This window comes from Mauremys reevesii, linkage group 10 (assembly GCF_016161935.1).
Source record: "Mauremys reevesii isolate NIE-2019 linkage group 10, ASM1616193v1, whole genome shotgun sequence".
In the NCBI taxonomy this organism is placed as follows: domain Eukaryota; kingdom Metazoa; phylum Chordata; order Testudines; family Geoemydidae; genus Mauremys; species Mauremys reevesii.
Window position 1 is genome coordinate 76,578,279 of NC_052632.1, and position 24,039 is coordinate 76,602,317.

The following is a 24,039-nucleotide window of genomic DNA, read 5'->3' on the forward strand; positions in this document are numbered from 1 at the left end:
CAAGCGCATGCCTGGGGCGGCAAGCCACTGGGGGCGCTCTGCCGGTTGCCGCGAGGGCAACAGGCAGGTTGCCTTCGGCAGCATGCCTGTGGAGGGTCCGCTGGTCCCGCGGCTTCAGCGGACCTCCCGCGGGCGTGCCGCTGAATCCGCGGGACCGGGGACCTCCTGCAGGCAAGCCGCCGAAGGCAGCCTGCCTGCCGTGCTTGGGGCGGCAAAATACCTAGAGCCTCCCCTGACTGTTATTCTCTGCCTCAATTGCCAATTAGCCCATTAGGGCTACCAGGGCAATATTTAGCCTGTGTAATAGTGTATTCATGCACTACCGGGGCAATATTTAGCCTGTGTAATAGTGTACTCATGCAATGCTCAGAGATAGACCTTTTCATTTAAATACATTAAAATAGACCTGTGAATTCCCCCAGATCAAATACACAGCAACACCATCAATTAAAAATTAACTTGCACACAATCCCCAGAGTCCTGCAGCAGCTCTCTCTACAACCCACTTCCTCAGGAGCCACAGAGAAAAGGTAGGCCTTACTGCACACCCTGGAGACTAACCAACTCCGGTTGTTACAGACCCAGGGGAAGAAGCGAGTTCCAGAGGCCTGAAGAACACTCTGCCAGCCACAGCCTCTCTTATATTGAAGGGGCTTCTGTTCAGAGCCTTAGCTGACCGCAGCAGCACAGCGCAGGGAGAGATGGAATCTCTTAGGTAGGTAGGCCCCAGCCCACTTACGGTTTTATAGATCAAAAGCAGCATCTGAAGATCAATCCAGAAACCCAAAGGCAGCCAAGTGCAAGTCATAGCGCACCGGTTTAATATGCTCCCAGAAAGAGACACTGCTTAACAAGTTAGCTGCTGAATTCTGAAGCCAGTCGGGCAGCAATGAAGCAGTCAACTTTTCCATTGTGAAATCCAAATTTCAGGAATATTTATAATTAATTCCACATTTTGTGCACTGCAAAGCCTCAGCCTAGAACCGTTTTGCATCCATCTTCTAGAAGAGTGATGTCTACTAATGTAAGTGTACCAAAAAAAAAAAGCCAATAAAAAACACACTTTCGCACTTAAAATAAAAACCCTGCATTAAAACATTAGATTTGGCAAGTGCTTAATGGGGTTTAATTATTGTCAGTATTTAAGAAAAATGCACACCAGCTGGAATAGTGAGGCACAAAAACTGATGCAATGTGAGAGCAATAAAAGAGACGTTAGGACATTCTTGTGGAGGAAAGTTAACACCAAAAAGCGCTGACTGTTACATGTGCAGTTACAGGTCAGAATTAAAATCTGAAAAAACAAATTCTTACTCCAGAGCTCTTAGTGCTGTAAATAACCACCACTTATAACAGGAATGTTTTCACATTTTACTGCTATTCCCTTAAAGCAGAAGCTATTCCATGATCCCCTGATAATCAAAGAATAAAGACTGTAGGCAAAGCTATTCCCACTCCCCACCCCCAACTCCCACCTCCCCAAAAACCCAAGAACAGTTTGCACTAGTGCTTCACCTGCAGCTGTTCTTTGCTCTGAAAAGCCATCCGGTGCAGCTTCAGGTGTGATGTTCCAGCATGGTTTATTGATAACCTTCTGCAATGGAGATACTTCCTTTGGGCATTTATTGACCACAGATGTATTGTTGTTACTGGGACAGCAGGCGTTCAATAGATTTCCCCCCTTTTCCTATTTGTAGCTTATACACAGATTTATCAGTCCTCTTTAGTTCTTAAAAGGAGTGATATAAATACCAGTAAGTTTTGCAGCAGTACACGGTGTTGGAAATTTAGCCATTCTGCTTGTACTTGAACTGCAGCACTTCATGGAAATAGCAAAACAGAAGCTACACTGACGCTAGAACGAGTATTGATAGAAGCCGTGCGTGAAGCAAGCAGTAATCATCTTTTTTATTAAAAAAGGTGGTTGGGCACTAAACTTGCCATAGGAGGTTACAACCCTGGATGAGCTTCCCTTTGTGCTCACCAGGCTGCTGTGATCGATCCAAACCTTGGATCCCACATGATTTTAATCTTGCAGGGTCAGAAGCACTGTCTCTAGGCCTCTAAGCACACTCTCAGGGTGCAGAACCTCTATCTAGCATTCTTTCCTGGGAAACAGGACTCCACAGTCCAATTGCCTAGGCCCTGAAGTGAATGCTGGTCATCCCAAATCTCCCCAGTAGCAACAACATGCTCCCCAGAGCTGGACCCTTCGAATTACTATTTCATCCTTCAGAGACTATGTGACAGTTAAAGCAATGGATGCACAGACTTTGCAAAGGAATTTCTAAATCAAACACTTTACGTAGACTAAGCACATGAGATACATAGATCTATGGAAGAATAAAACATATGCATTCAAATCTCTCCCTCCAGTGTCCTCACTGCTCAGAAAGCCCTTTGTGGTTTGGTTAGTCCTTTCAGGGTTCCAGGACCTTCCTTTCCCCCACTCAGTCATGCCTTCTTGTCCCGGTAAGCGAGAGCATCTCCCTTTTATAAAAGTTCCAGTCCCCCTTTCATCTCCCCCCACCAAGGAGCTTCAAATCCATTGTGATTGTTTTGTTTTGTTTGTTACAGCCACCACCACAAGGGAAAACTGGAACTGGTGGGGCCAGCCAGCTGATTGTGTGATAGTTGCCTGCTGCTTGACCACCACTAGACCATCACTCCTGATTGCTCTCCCAGTGGGCAGAGAGAGACCCTGATAACATCTACTGGATAACCCAGTCCAACATGGAGGTTAAAAAAGGAAGGCACGGTGCATTTTAGAAGCAAAATGATGTTCATAAAACGTAAGAGTCTGCAGAATGATGGAGACAATCCAGACATACACTAATCTGTCACACAGGGTTTCTGAGAGGAGTAGGCAGTTTCTGAGCATCATTTTGCAGACATGAACAAATAATTTTCCACACTACAGACTTATGTGGAGCTCACTACAACAATAATTGAGAGCAACAGTTTGGGGAATGAAAACAGTACTGGACATTTGCATGGATAACAAGAACATCCAGAGTTCTAATTGGAAGGATTAAAAGAATGAGTTCTAGAAAGGCTATAAACTCCCATGCTTCTGGGCATAAAGCAACCTCTAACTGAAGGGAATTAAGAAGAAGTTCCTTACGGGCAAGTCATTCCATAACTGTTTACTGCAGCATTTCTTGCATCTTCTTCTACAGCATCTAGTACTGGCCATTGTTTGAGACAGGATACTGAACTATATGAACCACTAATCCGATCTGGCAATTTTTGTGAGCCTATAATTGCTAGTGTTAATTAGGTGAAGCCAAAAGATGAACCCAATGTTTCCAGACATGACAAAAACTATTTACAATCATTGACAAGGCGCCCTCCCTTTCCCCCACAAAGTAACCAGAGGGTTAAGATTCTGCACCCTTACTGTACTGGCAGAGTTTACCGGATTAGTAGTCAAGACCAGGGAGGAGGTTAGGAAGGACTAATCCTTGGGTGCCAACAAAACCATGTTAAAAACAGGCTGTGCCTCCAAGTAAAGCAGCAAGCACAATTTATATTGTCTGTCAGTGTTACACATCCCAACAGATTTAATGAGAAAAAAAATAAATCATCAGCCAATAATTCCAGTCTGTCTGTTCACAGGCTGCACAGATTCAAGCTAATCACACCAAGTTGGTAGGAACAAGAAATCATCCTGTCCCCTCGGGCTTGTTAATAGTAGGAAATCTAGGATTCTCTTGGCCTCCTCTACAGCACCAAGCAGGGTTCACACGTTGAGATCACATAGGCACAAGATCCATTTCTGTGATGGTGGTGGTGGTCGGGCGGGGGGGGACGACGGGAGGGGGACGACAACTTTGCTTACCTCGGTCCTTATATACAAAAGTCTCCTATATATGAAATATAAGGAGGTGCCAAGCGAAAAGCGATTAGGCCCTGACCGCAGATACCACATCACAAAGTTGCTCAAGACCTATTAAAATATTCTGCATTTGAAATGGCAACAGAAGACTAAAGGCTTGTCTACACTGGCACTTTACCGCGCTGCAACTTTCTTGCTCAGGGGTATGAAAAAACCGCCCCCGAGTGCAGCACGTTTCAGCGCTGTAAAGCGCTAGTGTAGACAATGCACCAGCGCTGGGGGCACACTCCTCATGGAGGTGGCTTCTCTCCCAGCGCTCGGCCGCAACTACACAAGCCACGTTAACGCGCTGCGGCGGCAGCGTTTTAACATTGCCCATGTAGACTAGCCCTTAGATCTGGCCCCAAATCCAATACATGGGTATGCAAACAGCGTCTCACCAAGTTCTACCAGTCAAATGAAAGACACGTGACACAGAGCAGAACAAAGAAGAGTGCTGGACTGTTAGCTGACCGGTTTTCTATTTTAAGGAGGGGTTCCAAAAACAAGGGAAGGATCTGGTTACATCTTAGAGAAAGAAGGTTCTTTCTTTCAGGTGCCTCCCCTTTGAGGTCAGAGGAATGCACAAAGCATTACGCCAAGCACGGAGGAAGAGAATGGCTCTGACTTAGCGCTCGTGGCAGATTCGTGGAGAGATTAAATAAAGAGCTGGGTTCACTTCAGTTGCTAGGGAAAGCACATTTTCATTGCAACACATGGAAAGCAAATTCTGACAATGCTTTTGAGGAGGAAAAGAGCACACGCATCTACTGCCTCAGCAGCCCCGTGCATGCACACAGTGAAGCCAAAAACATCAGGGAAGAGAAACTGCAGTGTCAAAGGATAAAGGAAAGATTCACAAGTCACAGACAGAGGCTAAATCCCAACCACAGCTCCCAAAATAGAATCTATTTTACGCTATCAATAAAGCTTTTCAAAATACTGTTTTATCTACAGGGTTTTTTATACCGTCTTTAATTACCGAACGTCACAGTAAAATGTCTGCCAGCCTCATGTGAAAGGAGAAAGGACAGACCCACTTATTATTTCTGGGTTGAGTTTTTTGCTTTAGAAAAATGACTCTGAATGGGTTTATCCACCAGGGCCTCCCCTTTCTGGGTTTTTTAATGCTCTCTCTTTTCCATGTATGTGTGTTCACAGCCGTTATTAATAAACTTGAAATGATTTCATGAAAGAGACTTCCAAAGGATTAAAGGGTTTGGTTTCAAATCATTCCCAGATCAGCTGTGGAGAGCCTGAGGAGCACCAGGCACAGACTATTTCTTGGGTGTTCCTTCATGCAACAGGAAAGGGGGATAAAGGCAGTCCTGTGTCATAAAGGGGACAGGGTAGATGCAGTACTGCAGGAAGAGGGGGGTGCTGCTAGAGAACACACTGGCATAAGAACATAATGGCCATAGTGGGTCAGACCTATGGTCCATCTAGCCCAGTACGCCGTCTTCCGACAGTGACCAGTGCCAGATGCTTCCGAAGGAGTGAACAGAACAAGGCACTTTATCAAGTGATCCACCCCGTCATCCAGTCCCAGCTTCTAGAAATCAGGTGTTTAGGGATACCCAGAACATGGGGTTGTGTCTCTGACCATCTTGACTAATAGTCATGGATGGACCTATCCTCTATGAACTTATCTAATTCTTTTTTGAACCCAGTTATACTTTTGGCCTTCATAAAACATCCCCTTGCAACAAGTTCCACAGGTTGACTGTGCATTGTACACCCTCCAAGAATTCTAATAGAGTGGAGAGGCATGATTTCCTTTTACAGAGGCCATGTTGACTCTTCCCTAACATATCATGTTCATCTATGTGTCTGATAATTTTGTTCTTTATTATAGTTTCAACCAATTTGCCTGGCACTGAAGTCAGGCTTACCAGTCTGTAATTGCCAAGATCACCTCTAGAGCCTTTTTGAAAAAAAAACTGGCATCACATTAGCTATCCACCAGTCATCTGGTACAGAGGCTGATTTAAGCAATAGGTTACATACCAGAGTTAGTAGTCCTGCAATTTCATATTTGAGTTCCTTCAGACCTCTTGGGTGAATACCATCTGGTCCTGGTGACTTACTACTGTTTGCTTTATCAATTTGTTCCAAAACCTCTGACAGTTCCTCAGATTTGTCACACAAAGAGATGCAGAATTATTAAAATAGCAGCCATTCAGTTTTGAAGGGCCTGAGTGGATGATATGCAATAACCACAGTATTATGACTAAGGTATTTTTGAGTTTGTGGTCCCGCATTAGACTAAACTGTGTTTTAGAGAGAGTCCTCTCCCACTCCTCCCCAGCAGAGTTAAAGTTGTTTGAGTGCCTTAATTGTACATTTCTTACCTTAACATGTCTGGAGTTTTTTTATGTATAAGCTTAACTCTGAATTTCCTCTGTTTATAATGCTTGATTTGGGGATAACTGCAACGTCTGTGGAATGATTTTTGCCTTAAGTTACTCAAACACACTCTCAACTTTAACTCCAGCTTAACATAGTGTGTCTGGGAATTTCCTAAGTGTTTGTTAATGTCAGAACCCCAAAACAAGAAACTCACCATAAAGGCTACCATGAAATATTTCCAATAATCTGAAGACAGGTAATATTAAACAAGCATTTAAAATTTTTTTAAATTCCTGAGGGCAGATTCACTGGTTCACCAAAACAGTCAAACTCCATGAGTCATTTGGGTTTACAGCTGTGTCGCATCATCAGATCAGCACAGACCAGCTGAGCATATTGGTAAAATCTGGCCCATAATTTGCAACTGATTTATGGGCTTAGAGGGTGGCCTTAGTAAGACCAGCAGTATGTGCTGGGGGCAGGGAACTAGAGTCCCAATGACTCTGTTTTAAGGACTCCCCAGGCAGCATGGCCTAAGTGTGCAATGGAATTGAGGCTGCAGTACCACGGAAAGCCTTTCAAGCTAGCATGTGGCCACAGAACATCGGAAGTGACAGCTGGGCCAAGCAGTCTACCAATGAGAGCTGTTGGCTCTCCCTGTTGAGTCCAGTCTCCCTCATATCCCTAACTCATGACAACTAACAGAATTGTTGAATGCAAATTAGCTGCAGAGGTGATAATTGGTTAAAATTATCCCATATGTCACAATGGCCCCACACTTAGTAGATGCCTGAGCTTGTCTGTAACGTATAGAACCATAACCATTAGATACAATCACTAATAGCTTAGTTACAACTTAACCTTTTAAAATATTGCCTGTGGACCAAATTTAAATTATTTTGACTATATAGAAAGATTTAAGTGCCTGCATTATTCTGGTAAGATCATTTGGGACAAAGAATGAAAATGCTAAATGTTTTAAAGGACTCAGTTTTTAATTACCGGTAATTTTTAACAAACCAATTAACATTCATTTGTAGTCTCAGAAGACTCATTCTAGACTCAAAGACTGAGTGTTTTAAGTTTGGGGAAGGATACATGGTATTTTTCATGCAAAACAGAGGTTAAATTCCTGGCTTTAAGGGCAAAACAGAAATTGGTCTTAACTATGGGTCTCTACCAGCACCTCCATAATGGGTTCTTCACCAAGGCTATCAATCATCCCAAAATGTAACAGCAAGTTAAAATGCATATTCATGAATGTGCAAAGTGGACTCCTGCACCATAGCTACCATTTCTTGCTCTGGTAATAAGACAATCAGAATGTGGTAACTCTGTTTGCCCTAACCTAAGTAGTGGGGGGAAGGGAGATGCTGAACTAGTCCAGGGTGAACATTTATAGACAAAAAAGAGCAGTGAAAGTGGAGAAAGCAGTTTGCTTCTAGATCTGCCCTGCCTTTAATAAAAGCCACACTTGAATGCACATGTCCATTGCATGATTGCAGCACTCCGTAATACTGATAGCTAGGCAGGAGCTGCTCGCATGTACAGGGCTGCAGATTCCGGAAGCAGCTGAGTGGCTCAAGCTTTTCTTTTCTGTACCCTTAGCACTAAGTTTGCTTACAAGGGCACATGATCCAACCATGGACACTCCAACTCCATACCAAGCAGCATGGAGCCTTCTGTTGATCAAGGAATAAAGAGGGTTAGAAAGGAAAGAAAAAAGTAAGAAGGATTACACAGCAAAGGGGTGAAAGGAACACACACAAATGACAATGGTGCCCAGACATGGAGCAAGGAGGAACAGTGCTGAGCAGGGTACCGATTCACTGAAATGAGGTCTCCATCAAGACAGAGGATAGGAGACCAGATAGGGTTCCTGATGTTCTTCAGCCTCTCTCAATTTCCCCTTATGAGATACACAACTCAGCTTGCATCTTGCATTTCTTGACCTTGGGTTACTTTCTCTGTATTGTTCTTTCCCTTATACCTCCACTCCCCATGCTAGAGCAGAGCTGGGGCAAGGCTGAATTAGCCCAAAACCCTTTCACCTATTCTCTTTGAAACTTTTTTCTTTTTTAAAGGAGTTAATACACAAAAATCCATTTACAATTTCAGCTTAAAAGCCTACACTGTCCCATGTGTTTCATGGCACCCCTGTGCACACTGAACGGAGAACTCACCCAGCTTCAACTCCTCAGCTAGCCAATGCTTTGTCATCCAAAAAAAGTTGGCAGTGACCCCTTTCAGCTGAGAGTGGGAAATTTTGCTTTGCCACGCTGGTTAATTAAACAGAGGAAGAGGGCTGGATGACAGTATATTCTTTGTTTTATTCTAAGTACAGTATGAGCTTTTTGAATGCCCCCGTGTTCTCCCCGGCTCTGCAGAGATGCCATTGCTGAATACAATCAACAGCCTTGTGGGAATGAGGAAGGTTTTCTGTTCCTGACTTGCAGAATCGTGTCCTGATGGGAAATGGAACAGTGGAATTAGACTAGTTAGACACTGAAGGAACAGGCATCAGAAGTACTCTGGCTGGGGCACAGGGAAAAGGTGTAGTTAGCTCATTGTCTGGCTTTGTTCTGGACAAAACTATTCAGTGCTGGGAGAGGTCAGGAAAAAGGCAACTTTTTTGGGGGGGTGGGCATTTAAACCAGTGATTGAACCTAGCTGGGTTCAGAATTCTTTGGAAACTCCTGAGAGCCTGCAGGTAGAGGGGAGGGACTGTGGAGATGCAAGTGTGGTGTTCACCTAAAGGATGGCAGCAACGCAGGGCGGTTCACAGAGTAAGGAAGTCAAAGAGGTGCATAAAGATGAACCAGTGAAGCTCTGGTAACCCACTGTGGTCCTAGTGCTGCTACTCCTTCAAGGGTGAAGAGTTTGAACCAGTCAAGCTCAGGCAAATACTTGGGAAAACCGGCTTGCAGCTTTGCTCTTTTAAGGCTGCTTCCTGGCAGCACAAAGCTCTCAACTCCTTTCTTCTGCCCCCATCCCATTTTCTGGCTTTGTACAAATGAAAATCTTCAGGAACGTGATTTCCTTGGTTATTATACCTATTACAGCCTCCCATGTTAGAGCTACAGTCCAGTCCTTCTCAATGTAAGCCCTGCCAAAAGCAGCAAGAGTGGACATAACTGATACGTTATACCAGTAACTTTGTACTTTTGACTTTCAGGCACTTCACAAACATTCACTCATCCATCCACACCCAGAGTCACGATACCCATATCTGATTGGTAATCAGGCACAGAGATCAAGCCATTTCCCCAAAAGTCAAACAAGGAGCCAGACGCAGAACTGGGAATAGATCCCTGGAATCCCAACTCCCATCCGCTGCCCTAAGTACTACATACACACCTCACTCCTCTTTGCTGCACGCCTGTCCCGCTACCCAGATGCCATGATCATTGTTCTTAGCATTCCCAACTAGAGAACCATCTTTACTAGAAGTTTTTCAGTGTTTTCTTTGTTAAAGGGAGTGGGGGTCCTTTACCAGAGCAATTTGGCTGGCCCTGATGAAAGGAAATGGTTGTGCTGTCTTAAACCTGCACCTATGCTGATCTGTAAACAGAGCTCATACGGTGGAGAGCTCCTAACACAAGGTATTAATACTCAGCAGTGATTGCAATATTCCATGATTGTTTAATCACTTACCGTGGGGTCGGTCCAGAGAGAGCATTTTGCACAATCCTGGCAAGGGGCCCCTGGCGATCGAGGGTGTTGGCAGAAGTGGTCATACCCATTAATGGAGGCTCGGCAGAGGTAGCACATCTGGGCACCACAACGACAGGACATGCGGTTGCAACCCTCAGATTTAATTAGGCCAGTCCCACACTTATGGCATTTTCTAATTCGGGCTGCAGTCATTTTTTCTTCTCTGCAACGTAAGAGGGGTAAAAGGCAAAGAAATTGGAAGTGGTATGTTTGCTTTGCCTACTTTCAGCGTGAGTAATGAGAACCCAGCTCTCTCAATAGCACTTTCCCTTCCTTTCCCTAATTTGCCCCTCACTTCTTAGACAGTCCTGTTTCTCCCTACTTCATCTCCAAAGCCTCGTGTTGCTCCACGGAGGTCTGGGCTGAACTGCATTTGGAGCAGAAAACAAATTGATGAGAAGAAAACAAATTGAGTGAAAGGAAGTTAATCACTGGTTACATTCTACAAGCTTAAATCTGGTTTCCAAGTGAGCCAAAATGCAGCAGGGCTAAGCTCTGGCTTGGAAAGAATTTCAAACCAAAGTCAAAGGGCCAAAGGGCACATGGATTCTTGACTTGGCTGCACAGAAATATAGTCAAGGAGATAAAGGTGCAGGGAAAGCAAACTGAGTAATGTCATTCACTAACTCCAGCTCTTGTGTCTGGCTGTTGCTTTGGTTACCAAGTTGCCATGAACATATATTTCAATTTTTAGTCGGCTAGGCCTGAGATTTTTGGACATTCCTTTTCTTTATTCACCAGAAATTAAAGAAAAATCAAGTCTGTCCTTGGAGAATGGGCATTTTATCCCTCTTAAGTCTCCCCCCATTGCCACACAGACTCTCTAGATGTTACTGTTCAAAGATATGCACATAGGCTTTATGATAGCACAGAATACAAGCTGGAATCCAGAACATTATCTGGAAGTGTTTGGTTCCAACAATGGCTCTGCACAACCCTTCCCTCTGGGAGATGGTTTGCTGATGATGGACATAATTCTAGGATTATAATTCTTGGGGTATAATCCACTGGAAAGGCTCCATTAACTATATTATCTTGGTGTAGGAATTGGAAGGAAAAGTCTTGGCAATTAGCTCCTGTCATGATTGAGGGCTGAGAAAACTATTTCTGATTATGAGATCCATCTTACTGAGCTTTAGGCCAGGCTAACTTCTTGAATTCGCCACCTAGGAGAAAGCGATACTAGGAAAGTCCAAACCAATAGGTTGGAGACTGAAGAAACTATCACAGTAGCCCAGTGGAGGTGCTGCACTGGTATTGAAAGACATGGATTCCTCTGCTGGCTAGGCTGTGTATGGAGCAAGCTACATTTATTTGTGTGTGCGCGCGCGTGTGTGTGTCTCTCTCTCTCTCACAATCTAGTTACTCTAGTGGACTTGTGAAGTGGACACAAGTTCAGCACACTATCAGCCTGATCAAAGCTGTCTGGAGCTCATCAGCAGAGCTATGTAGTACTGAGGTGCACTAGCAGAGTAGTGTGGAGGCAGCCTTCATGCTAACAGCCCATAATATACCTTGCTCTCGCCAGCATCATTAATTTCTCACAATTCAATGAACATCAACTTCAGACCTAGCGTAAGTTTTATACTGCAGTGGATAATAAACGAGTATCCACACCCTCTCTGAATTTCATCCAAATACTTGAATCTGTATTAGGAACAGACAGAAAAAGCAGTGCATGGAACTGAATCTGCTCTGATTGCTGCTCCTCCTTCGGCCTCTTAACAGGATGCTGTTTGTACATTTTTGGAAATTCTGAACAAGGCAGGAAGCTAGGCCTGGACTCCAGCTGTGCTTCCTTTTCCTTATATTCAACAGGAAGCTTTATTGTCTTCACACGTGAAATCTCATCTGGACAACTACCGAAGGCAAAACTCTGTTAAAGGTTTTAAAGCTACGTTTTCCCTTCTTACTTGGGACATGACACAATACTCCTACTTCCCCTTTTCTACTGGGAAAGGAGTGGCAGAAAGATACTGAATGATGCCCACAAAAGTTAATATTGTGCTGAAAATTTATGTACCGAGGGATGAATGAAGAGGCTTCACTTGGACTCACAATGCTAAAACCTCCACAGTTCAATTCTAGTATTAAAACTCGATTTCTGCCTGCCCCAAGCACACTGAATACCAGATCAGAGATGACAAGATACAATATTACTAGAGACTGGGATACACCCAAGAGAAAGAGACACCAAATTAACAGCAGCAGGCGGTTCTAATTCCAATATGCCAGACCAGCAGTTTTATATTGCAACCACCACTTACTTTCTACAATTAGAATCATAGAATCGTAGGACTGGAAGGGACTCCAAGAGGTCATCTAGTCCAATCCCCTGCACTCCAGGCAGAACTAAGAACTATCTTGACAATCCCTGACAGGTGTTTGTCTAATCTGCTCTGAAAAATCTCCAATGACAGAGATTCCAGAATATTTTGGCTGTTGCTACTGTATGGCCAAAGATGAGACTCCAAAAGAGATTTTATGAAACTCCTTACATTTTAGCATCTGCATTTCAAATGCAGGGCCGTAAAAATCTTCACAGAATAATCCCCAGCTTGTAACAGCATGTAAAATATGTGTGTCTGTAAATGTATGTGCACATCTCCTTCTATGCAGGAGGCGGCGGCCAGAGGGGAGAGTGTTTTGTGTAAGTGACGCCTGGGCAAACCGCACTGCATTATAAAGTTTAGATTAGCACTGAACATCAACGAGTGACCTGGTGACGAACTAAGGATTATTCTGTGTCTCTGTGCACCCCTCCTCTGTGTGTACGACACAACATAAGCGGCCAGATGCAGTATTAAGGTTTCATTTCCTCTGAATGAGCAGGTACTAGCTACTGCAAGATGCCAGATTAAATGAATCAACTGTGTTCTGGTATAGAAACTCCCATCGTCTTGCTTTATCTCATGGACTACATTGCTGAAAATCATTCATGGATATTCTATCACAGAAGCCTGGTACCTGTTCATTTTTATGTCCCCAGAACCCTCTCAGTGGAATGTAACTATACCCACACAAAAAGTCAAGGGCCTTATTAATACACAAACAAGGGCTCTCTTTATGTATTCATACACACAATACTTTTTACTGAATTTAGCGACACAGATGGTTTCTTGCGTAACCCACATTAGAACCTAGAATAAGTTTCCAGTTTTTCCAGATTCAGGAAGTTACTTACATAGATGTTCTATATTTTATGTCATCCTTCTCAGCCAGCTGTTCACAGGTAAGATTCATGTGCTCCTTCCATAGCCCCTGGCACTTTCTGCAGGTTTCCTGAGGATAACAACATGTGTTAATGGGAAGAGACCATCCCGGACACATCACTGAATAGCAAAGCTACAACTTGTGAGGGTGTTCCCCAAACCACACAGATTTGCGCTGAAAGATCAGGCCTACAATATACAGCAGAGATTCACCAGCAGCAACTGAGTTTGGCAAACCATCAGCATGCAGCTAGAGATCCCAATGATGGGGAAAGTGCAAGAGGAATTTGGGAGCTTCCCGCTGTTACAATAATCGCTTAACAATGGGGTCTAGGGATGAAGCCATCACCAATAGCTATGCAAGACGTGGCCAGGGACTCTTAGCTGAACAAGTTTCAGGGTGAGTGGTTGCCTGCCATTTTTAACAGGTGAAGCCTAGGAGAAGTTTAGACGGACTAAGATGTACATATGGTGCTAACTGCAGCTGTCTTAGTCAATGTGAGGGGAACTCCAAAATGGTGCTAATCCTCCCCAACTTGAGAGGATGCTCATCATGAGAAATGGAGGGATTCCATAGCATGGTAATAATGAAAAGCCTACCACTTCTCAGGTGCACTGGAATTTCCATGTCACCCAGCCCACAAAGCAGATCACGGTCCTGCTTATCAAGTCCTCAGAAAACTAAGAGAGCAGACAACTTTAAATACACCAGTGGCTGGATGCTTAAAGGCAGCACATGGGCAGACAGTTGGAGAACGGAGAAGGAATCAGAGCCAATTATGATGAATCCTTAACCAGAGCAGAAGTGATAATTTAACCAGAAATTTGGAATAAACCCCATCCTCTCTTCCCTGTAGATTCTCTCTTATGCAGCATTTTCCATTCTGGGGTTTGTAAACCCACTGGGATCACAAAAGATGTCAAAACAGGGTAGGGAGGGAGTCTTGACACGAACTAATCTATTTCTATTTGAGGGATGAAAAGTGAGCCATTAGCATCCTTTGATCAGCAAACAGTTAAAAAATATTTTATATGCGTATCTATCTATATATATGCACTCATTTCCTGGCTGACTAACCTGATAAATTACCACAGTTTCCATATATGGAGTAGAAGCAGTAGCTCAGAGCCTGAAGAGAAGATAGCCAAGTCCAGTGCAACTCAAAATACAACCCATTTCCTCTTGACACCCCATGTTTTTCCAACCAGGATTCAATTACTGATTAACAACTCCAGGGGTCTCATTATATTATAGATCAGGGATCGGCAACCTTTCAGAAGTGCTGTGCCGAATCTTCATTTATTCACTCTAATTTAAGGTTTCACGTGCCAGTAATACATTTTAACATTTTTAGAAGGTCTCTTTCTATAAGTCTATAATATATAACTAAACTATTGTTGTATGTAAAGTAAAAAAGGCTTTTAAAATGTTTAAGAAGCTTTATTTAAAATGCAATTAAAATGCAGAGTCCCCCAGACTGGTGGCCAGGACCCAGGCAGTGTGAGTGCCACTGAAAGTCAGCTCGCGTGCCTCCTTTGGCATCCGTGCCATAGGTTGCCTACCCCTGTTATAGATAAAACCTTTCTGAGGAATCAGGTACTACCCAGTCTCATACCAAATCATTCCACTTGCTTCTCAACATTGGTGTTTTGCTAACATTGCTCCCATCCTTGCAGGGGCGGCTCCAGGCACCAGCACGCCAAGTGCGTGCTTGGGGCGGCAAGCCACTGGGGGCGCTCTGCCGGTCGCCGCGAGGGCGGCAGGCAGGCTGCCTTCGGCGGCCTGCCTGCAGAGGGTCCGCTGGTCCCGCGGCTTTGGCGGACCTCCCGCAGGTGTAACAGACCCTCCGCAGGCATGCCGCCGAAGGCAGCCTGCCTGCCGTGCTTGGGGCAGCAAAATGCCTAGAGCCGCCCCTGCATCCTTGCCTCAAACACTGTAGCTACCTAACCCGCCCCCATCTCCCTTCAGGGGCATTGGAATGGAGAGGGGCCAGGGGACCATGGTCACCCCACTTTTTACCAGCTATAAGGGCGACCAATGGGGGGTAGAGGGCAGAGAGGAGCAAACAGGGGATGGGGCCTTGAGGAGAAGGGGTGGGGTGGGAGGACAGAGCCACGGTTCAGGTGCCAGTGGCCCCCCACTTTTAGGGATCTTCTGCCACTCCTGTCTCCCTTAGACCATAGAGACTTCAATTTACTTCCAAATAGAATTCTCATCTGCTCCCAGGAGGACTTGTTCCTCCACAACTACGGAGCGAGAGATGGTGCTGCACTCCCAGTAAAGGGAGTTAAACTGTGTCCAGTTTCTCCCCTTAGGCTATGGCTACACTTGCACTTCAAAGCGAAGCGCTAAGTGTAGTCAAAGCGCCAGAGCTGGGAGAGAGCTCTCCCAGCACTGTCCGTACTCCACCTCCCTGTGGGGAATAACGTACAGCGCTGGGAGCCGCGCTCCCAGCGCTGGGGCTTTGACCACACTGGCGCTTTGCAGCGCCGGAGAGGGTGTGTTTTCACACCCTGCTGCAGTGCTCCAAATTTGCAAGTGTAGCCATGGCCTTAGCCTCCACCATGCCTAAAGAAATGGCAATTATTGCCTTATACACTGCTGGGATCCTTCACAATCAGTATTTGCACAAGTGAGCTGTTAACCACTACAAAAGGTAGGTTAAGTGCAGCTGAAATTGAATTCTAATGAGCTCTCCCCCAAAGATACTTTGCACAGCTTTTGCAAGCATTCCATATTGTTTCTACCACTATGAATCTGGCCTGATGGGCCACCTAATAGCCTCACAGTGTTTTGCCAAGATGACAGGCCTGGACATTTTGCATTGAGCTCTGTTGTATGAATTGAATTGACTAGCTCAGCTATTGAGCATTTACATGCACTAAGGCTACAATTTTGTCACGGAGGTCACGGAATCCGTGACTTCCAAAGACCTCTGTGACTTCAGTCCCTCTGGCACCCCACGTCAGCCAGGAGCTGATGGGCCCCCCCAGCTCCAAGCCGCCGTGGGTGGCTGGGGAACCCTGCTGCTCCCAACCGCAGGTACCCCGCAGCTCAGAGCCACGGGTGGAGGGGGACCCTGGAGCTCCGAGCCCCCACGGGTGGTGGTGGGCCCCCGGAGCTTCCAGTCAGCCCCTGCAGCTGCCCCGCGGCTCCCCATTGTGTCATGGATATTTTTAGTAAAAGTCAGGGACAGGTCCCAGGCCTTCATGAATTTGACTTTATTGCTCGTGACCTGTCCCTGACTTTTACTAAAAATATCCGTGACAAAATCTTAGCTTTAATACTAAGTAACCACAGGTGTCTGATCATTGCTCAGTTTGAACAGTGATAAAGTCTAGCCCATTATTAAGAAGCCCTTTTGCGCTTTACAAAGCAGCTCTGTTTCATAAAGAGCAAGTGCATTTCTTTACTGTCTCTGTTTTCTTATATGCACCACTCCGGGCTGAATTTTACGGCCAGCCTGAATTATTTATTTGTATTACAATAGCACCTACATGTCCAAACCAAGATTGCCTAATCTGTGCGGCCCAACGTACAAACACACGAAAAGCCACCCCCTGCCCCGAATAGCTTACACTTTAAGAGGATAAGGGCAAAAAGTGTGAGGATAAACAGAGGCACAGAGGTGATGTGACTTGCCCAGTGTCACACCAGGAACAGAACCCAGTTTGCCGACTCCCAGGCCAGAGGACAATGCTGCCTACTTACTGTTCTGTTCATCCTGGAGCCTAACTTGGGAAAGTTAATTTTGCGTTTTGTTTCCAATTCAGTGAGTTTATTTTTGTTTGGTGTTTATTTTACCTGGTTTTCTGCATTCCTTTAACTCATCCCTTCACCTGCTATTTTAGCAGTTTAGGTTCTCTGTGTTAACAGCACTGAGCTTCCAGTGTAACAGTCAGCTTGTCTAGATTAACCAATAAACACACTGTCCTCTAAAAGGCCATTGCATTACTGAACAGTTCCAGAATGACTATGGATAAGTGGGACATTAAGTACTGATTACTTGGTTGCATCTGCCCAAGCTTGCCAGGTAGGGTGGGACAATTCACTAAAACATTGAGCAGGGAGAAGAGAAAGGAGGACGTGCTGGAGGACCATTCAATCACGATTTAATCTTTTCACTGTACATCTATTGAAGGTAGTGGCTCCTGTTTCCTGCAGGCTGACAGGAAGCTGCTGTGATTAGCACAAACATGTTGGGGCTCAGGATGATCCTTTGTTTCCAGGAGCAGAGAAGTAGTTACACAGCTTTCCTATTTGAGGCCACAGGTACGGATAGCATGTTAACATTCAGCAGAGAGATCAAAACAGACAATCCCTTGCCAGTTATTCCAAGACGCTGCATATGGAAAAATCTAATTGCAGCCCTCTAAATGGCTTGACACTTGCGCCAGAATGAACACTAAGGGTATGTCTTCACCAGCAAAGTTGTTAAGTGCTGGGAGTGCAGCTTTACAGCACTGAAACTTGCAGCACTGGGTGGGGGTGTGTTTTTTCACACCCCTGAGCGAGAAAGTGGCAGCGCTGTAAAGTGGCAGTATAGACAAGGCCTTAAGCTATAAAACGTGTTTAGAATGCATTTAAACAAAACAGCAGTGATAAAATTAGCCTGCTTACCCCTTTCCCCAACCCACACAAAAAGCTCTTCAAGATCCAATCTACAGAAGATCTGGCAAAGCTAAAAATTCAGCACTTCTACCAATCAGCCTCCACCCCTGCTTGGCTAGCCAGTGCTGTTCACACTGTCATTATCTGATCAACACTGACTGTTATAGATTCAGGCCAGATAAATCCTGCAGGGAGTGAAATGTAAGAAGACAAAGAGAGAGATGGCTGACTCACTGCCCACAGCATTCCTGCATGCTTGCTCCCTCTCATTGCATAAGAATTTACACAAGGCCATTTACTGATCAAGCAAAATGCAGAAGAAATCAACTGCAGGCTCCATCACTGGTCTGTCATCATCACCCTCCCATTCTCAGTGGCAGCTGTAAGGGGGGGCCCTGTAACTTGCCGTAGCGTGTATGCTGGTTAATGAAAGTGCTGTGCTGTGGCTATTCAATGACATCTTAATGCTGCTGTTCTGGGAGTCCGCCACGTTTCCCAAAATATGCGAACGACAGCTTGGGATACCGTAGCAGCTACTCCCGTGTGGACACCCTACATCTGAGAGGGTTCAATTATCTGCTGTAAACAGAGTACAGAATAGTGATTGGATTTTGAGAGTTTCATTTACAGGCAGCGAGGACCACAGCGCTCTCAGAGTAGCATTTTAAGGCTGGTCTACCCAAAGCTGAGCTAATTCGTTGAACTAAGGGTATGATTTTTAAAGCAGTTAATTGAGAAGTGCACATCTCACTAGTTTTAAACTGATATTAAAAATGCCCAGACAAAGTTGCACTGGATTAGCTAAAATCAGTATAAAATAATTAAATGGGGTGTAACCTCTGTACGTTGACACGCCCACAACACTCAGCATTTGGGACTGTTTCTAGAGTCTCTCACGTAGAGCTAGAACAGTGAAGTTAATGAAACTGAACTAAAATCCAGTTTAGCTAGAGAAACGTATATCCGAGCGGCAGAGATGTACAAGGACATGTACTTATCTGTGCGTTGCATGGAAACTTGGCAATAGCATTCTGGGCATCCAGACTTGCCAATACGGAAACAGCCTCTTCCTAGGGTGGATTGCTACATCCACTATTTAGTCCAGAAGAGGATTAACACTATTGAGTCAGTCGTGTAACACTGGCAGCAGGTACCAACTCCAAATGCACTGTATACCTGCAATATGGCAGAATGCACATAACACGCTACGTACATAAAAGGGACAGCGTTCAAACAGAATTACCAGTTGGAAGGTATTAAAATGAAGCCTATTTTCTTCCTTCCCCTGATAATTTTCTTTGTATGCGCCTCCTGAAAGTTTAATCTGTTTCTCAGTTAATGCTGCCCCCTAGAGACCCAGAACTGTAATCGCAGCTGCTTATCTTTTTAACAAGAATGCTTGACTGGCAGTACTTGTTGCCATGTGACAAAACAGAATCTAGGTGCTAAAAGGATCAAACATGTTGTCAACAGCTGTGTAGCCTAGGAAGAGGGAAGCCTCTGCTCTTTTTACCATAGCTAGGTTTCTTTAGGAGGGTAGGTGTTGACAGGAATCCTGAACCAGCTTGGGTTGGCTTCCAAGATTATGCTAAACAAGATTATTACCTACGCAAGTTTATGTTGTGCAAATGATTGAACATTAAAACACGGGTGAAGAAAGGTGTGTTTAATTTCATACTGTAAATCAGAGCTAGTCAAAGTTTGTTTGCACGTTTGATGAAAAATAGATTTTTAAATAAAATCTTTTAGTGAAGAGCTGTTTTTTCAAAGCTGCTTGTTCATCAAAACTGAATGTGTTGACATTTTATCCCCCTTCCCCCTCCCCCGAACTCAACAGACTGAATGATGTCTGGGGTGCCCCGGCATCACTTTCAGTTTCCTTTGGCTAATCTAACTTTTCCAAAAATCAAAGTCGTTTTGAAAAGTTAAAGTGGCAAGAGGAAACAAAACCAACCTTACAGCTCGATCTTTTCAAATGCTGGATAAGTTACAGTAGAAAAGAAAGAAAAAAATTTAAGAGTGCCACCCCGGACATTGTTCGTTTTACTGCACTCAGTGACAAAGAGGAGAAGAGAAAAGCGGGGGGGGGGGGGGGGGGAAACTGTTATATTTTAACGCCTTGCAAAATTAATAGCTTCAAAATTTTTTGTGAAATGTCCTCTCTGTTTTTTGACAAGCCCTATATTTAATGTTTGTAAAAAGGCTTGTATGGCCTTCTTCTTCCCATATAAGAAAGTTAACTCAACCAATCTCATCAAGAAATCAGAAAGGTGAAATTTAACCTTCCTCCCTGCAAAAGCAACTGAAAAAGTGTACTCCACACTTGGTCCGTGGACTACTATTAGAAAATTATTGGATCCCCCTCGGCTAGGCACTCGTAATTTGAGCTGCTGTAGAAAGAAGTCTAGTGAATTCCCATGGCCAGGTTTGGTTTTAGAGGTGAGCTACCAAGTTACTGGTAGCCTGCTGAGTACTCTGCAATAATCAATTGTATTCTTCCAATCAGAAATTCCAGAAATGGGTTTCAGAGAAAACAATGTTTTTCCAGAGGTCTGATTCAGAAAGGCTAGGCTAATGGTCATTTGATTGCAGCAGTCAGACCTATGCAACAAGAATGTCGGCAGTTCCATTCAAGAAAACACTGCCAGCCAACAGTACTGAGGTACTGTTAGCCAAGTCTGGAAACTGCATTAGCTCTATCAGAGTAGCCCATCAATCTACTGTATACTTACTGTACTGGGGAAGTGGACAGTCTGTATTTAGAATCTAAGACACAGAAACTTGTAGAAAAGAACACTGCTTTAACCTGGCTGCTTGCCAGCCTGAATGATTTCACCATTTGAAATGTTTTGTGATTTATTTAAAAACGTATTTCAATGCAATTTCTGAACTGAGTTTGATAGGTGAAGACATGAGAAATGGAAATCTAAGGCTGCAGACACTGAGATGTGAGCACTAAATGGGATTAGGGCCATGGCTACACTTGCAAATTTGCAGCACTGCAGCAGGGTGTGAAAACACACCCTCTCCGGCGCTGCAAAGCGCCAGTGTAGTCAAAGCTCCCAGAGCTCTCTCCCAGCGCTGGCGCTTTGACTACACTTAGCGCGGCAGCGCTTTGAAGTGCAAGTGTAGCCATTGCCTAGAACTATTTGCATCAGATGCAGCGATCTTCATCACATCCGAATCTTGTCCTTTCCCCCTAACTAGATGAAGAGCTGAGTAACAAACTTTCCAGTACAGATCAGCTTTTCTCTCTGAAGTAACAATCTAATTCTACAGTCAGCCCTATTCCTTTGAGCTGATAAGCACTGGAGAGAAAAAAAAAAAAGCTACATCCAATTTGCTCAGCAAGCAGTTCCGCTTATACATAGTGAGAAAGGCCTCTTTCTTTGTGAGCTTTTCAAAGGCCTCCAGGCACCAACCTGCTTCAACCTGCTCTCTAGGGCAGTCGGAAACTGTGCCATTCGGTTAGATTTATATAGGCAGGTTAAATATAGTCTGTGACCTCATGCTGACAATAACATTTAAATTAGCATACGTGGAGCCATTTAGCTTTTTGCTGAGGCAGGAAGTTGTATCAAGTTCAGTCATTTGCTACCAGAGTGTCACATGCAGTTGACCACAGTTTTTAGATTTGCTAAGTTGATACAAGATAATGGGTAGAGTCTTCCCAGCCAAAGTAAATAATTAAATACAAGCAGGCTAGTTCAAAGCACTCACTGCCTGGCCCTCCCACAGCTACTCCAAATGCATAGGACTGATTACCTTATTCCATTTAACAGAGCGGGCCTCTCAATGGTATCCATTTAAATCCTAAATGCAATGTTTTACGAAGGCAGATGCCACTTCCAATAGCTTGAGCGCTAGATCATCTCCTGCTCCAGACGTACCAAGTAACAGTAGGCATGACATTGGGGGAAAAATACAGTGAAATCAATAGAGCTCGCCTTTATTAGACCACACTAAAGTAGTTTCTGAGACCTGGAGACCACCCTGAAGTAGCTTCCAAAAGGTACTAAGTACAATTCTGTTTCACTTTTATTTGAAGGGCAACTGTAGCAAGCAATAACTTGGCATCCGTCCCTTAAGTGGTCACACCCAGACTGCACTGTGGTACAGAATATTAGAAAACAAAAACGATTCAGCCCCATGACAAAGGTTCCACTAGAAGGCTCTAACATACACTGAAAGTTACATTAACGGGACAACAGCTATTTAAAGTCAATTCTGTGTGTGTGCCGCCATTTTTTCCCTACAAGCAATACCTCTAGTTACTCTAATTGAAAGGGATCAGTGGAGTTCATTTCTGTTCTTTCCCTCCAGTCCCCAAGTTGGTTTAATTTGCACTTTTGACCACATTTTGCATAGTTATTTTTCACTCTTTCCCCTCTCTAGTCAGTTCTCCTGCTTGCATGAGTCTTCCGCACAGTAACAGGGAAGAGAACCATATACACAGGAACGCTCAGGTTCATGTAATACACCTAGGAAACACGAACTCATTTCTTGAAACAAGACTGGAGTTTCAGGATGGCATCCCTTTTCAAACGTTCTCTGTAAAGTGACAACTTTGATGGTAACTGATTTGGTGATTTATGGTTAACAAAAGGGTCAGAGCTGAAAATCAGAAACCCTGGCTACAGTAAAAGTTTAGACACAGGCCAGGGCTGCAGTACAAACTTTTGCCAGCACAGCAGTGATGAAGGGCGATCCCTGGCAGCTTTGCAAGTAAAAGCCCCCAGTCTTGCTATGCTTTATCCAGTGTAGTCTGTGTCATTTGGGACAGGCTCCGTATGGCTGTAATAAGCTATATTGGTAAAAGAGCTGCTTTGCCATTATATATGGTAAACTTCACTGCTAGCCACAGGGCATAGTGCAACTAACCAGCGTTTTCTTTGAGAACCACTTAATTACAGATTGATAACACAAGATGTGTGTGTGGTTAATTATTGATGGATTTGCAAATGAAGTATTTATGGCAGACTTATAAAACTCTTAGCAGCCCTGTGAACCACCAACCTCAGCCTTGCAAATTTCACCCTAACATGAAGTTGAGTCATCTGTAACTCATTTACTAACAGGAAAGAACAATAAGAAATATCTCTGTAAATCTAAAACCAATGTCCTGCAGTAGGTGCCTGGGGAGACGTTCCTGGGTGGAAACAGTGCTGCACTAGAAAGATTCAAGGAAATCAAAACCATCAAGAAATGGAGTATTATGAAGGGGAGGTTAGTCCCTAGGTTTTACTGTAAGCACACGCACACAGAATCTCTCCTCACTGAACGGAGTGCTATCCATTGTGCTAACGCATGAAGAGGTTTGGAAGAGACCATACAACATTCTATCCTTTCGTCAGTGGAGAGAAGACTGTCTCTACAGATATGTAGGCAGCGCAAAGTACATGTGGGGAGCAAAGATGCAGGCACTCATTCCATTTCTAAGCTCTAACAACCCTTTATTATTCTAACACTGCAGCTTTGAGAGATGTAGGTCTTTGGAATTGGAGGGAGCAGGCTTAGAGCACAGACAGCTATTTTGGTGGGAAAAAAGGGAAATGGTTTAAAAAAAAAAAAAAGAGTGGCTTCCAGAACGAGAGGGCAGGTGGAGATTTCAGGATTCCAGTCAGACTATTTGGCAAAATAAGAAGTAGGAAATGGGAGAGCGCATTTAGTAACGTACATGACATATTAGACCCATCAGGTGTACAACACACTATCATTCTGATTGAACGAGCAATACCAAGTGAACCAATACTGGTATTTTCCCTATAGATTTAAAAGCTTTGAAGGAGTATAGAAATCACCCTGAGCTCTGAGGCAAAATACACAAATGTAGGAATCTCCAGCCCCACTTTAAACACAAATTCCTCAGCTCCCTAAGCAGGGTGGTGCATACTTTTAGGGTCTGTTTTCATCGCAGTTAACCCAGGCTCGCTCTCAGGTGGTGCGCCCCAACCTTCCTCCCATTCACAAACAAAAACCTCTCACCCAGGTTTGCTGGTGCCTTCAACCTGGGCTAGCTGGCCTGCTGGGGATATAACTGAAGTGTGAGTGAGGTTTACACTCAGGCAGGTAACCTGCCCTATTAGCAGTGAGGACCCAGGCTAGGCAGGCAGTTGAGTGCCAGTAATTCGCCATTGCCTTCCCACAATTCCTCCAGTGTGCACAGGAAGACAAACTCTCCCAGAAATCACCATGAAAGAATCAGAGTAGCTCAGCTTACTGCAGACGTCCTAGTGACAGACACATGCAGGAGTACACCACCAGTGAGGACTTTG

The 24,039-nt window shown here is 44.4% G+C and overlaps 1 protein-coding gene across 11 annotated transcripts in view; it reads right to left on the bottom strand.

Moving 5' to 3' along the window:
• Positions 1 to 24,039, bottom strand: part of RNF216 (ring finger protein 216) — a 114,091-nt gene that overhangs the window by 16,124 nt on the left and 73,928 nt on the right. For 10 of the 11 annotated variants that reach the window (XR_005585463.1, XM_039491421.1, XM_039491411.1 and 7 more), the window contains 2 exons: positions 13,125 to 13,222; positions 9,881 to 10,103 (listed from right to left, as the gene is read on the bottom strand). Coding sequence is in view for 10 of the 11 variants with exons in the window: in XM_039491421.1 (XP_039347355.1) it covers positions 9,881 to 10,103; positions 13,125 to 13,222 (321 nt within the window). In the remaining variant the exon portion in view is untranslated. Of the gene's footprint in view, positions 1 to 7,319; positions 8,692 to 9,880; positions 10,104 to 13,124; positions 13,223 to 24,039 lie in introns of those variants that run through there. The other variant, XM_039491420.1, reaches the window with a different exon arrangement.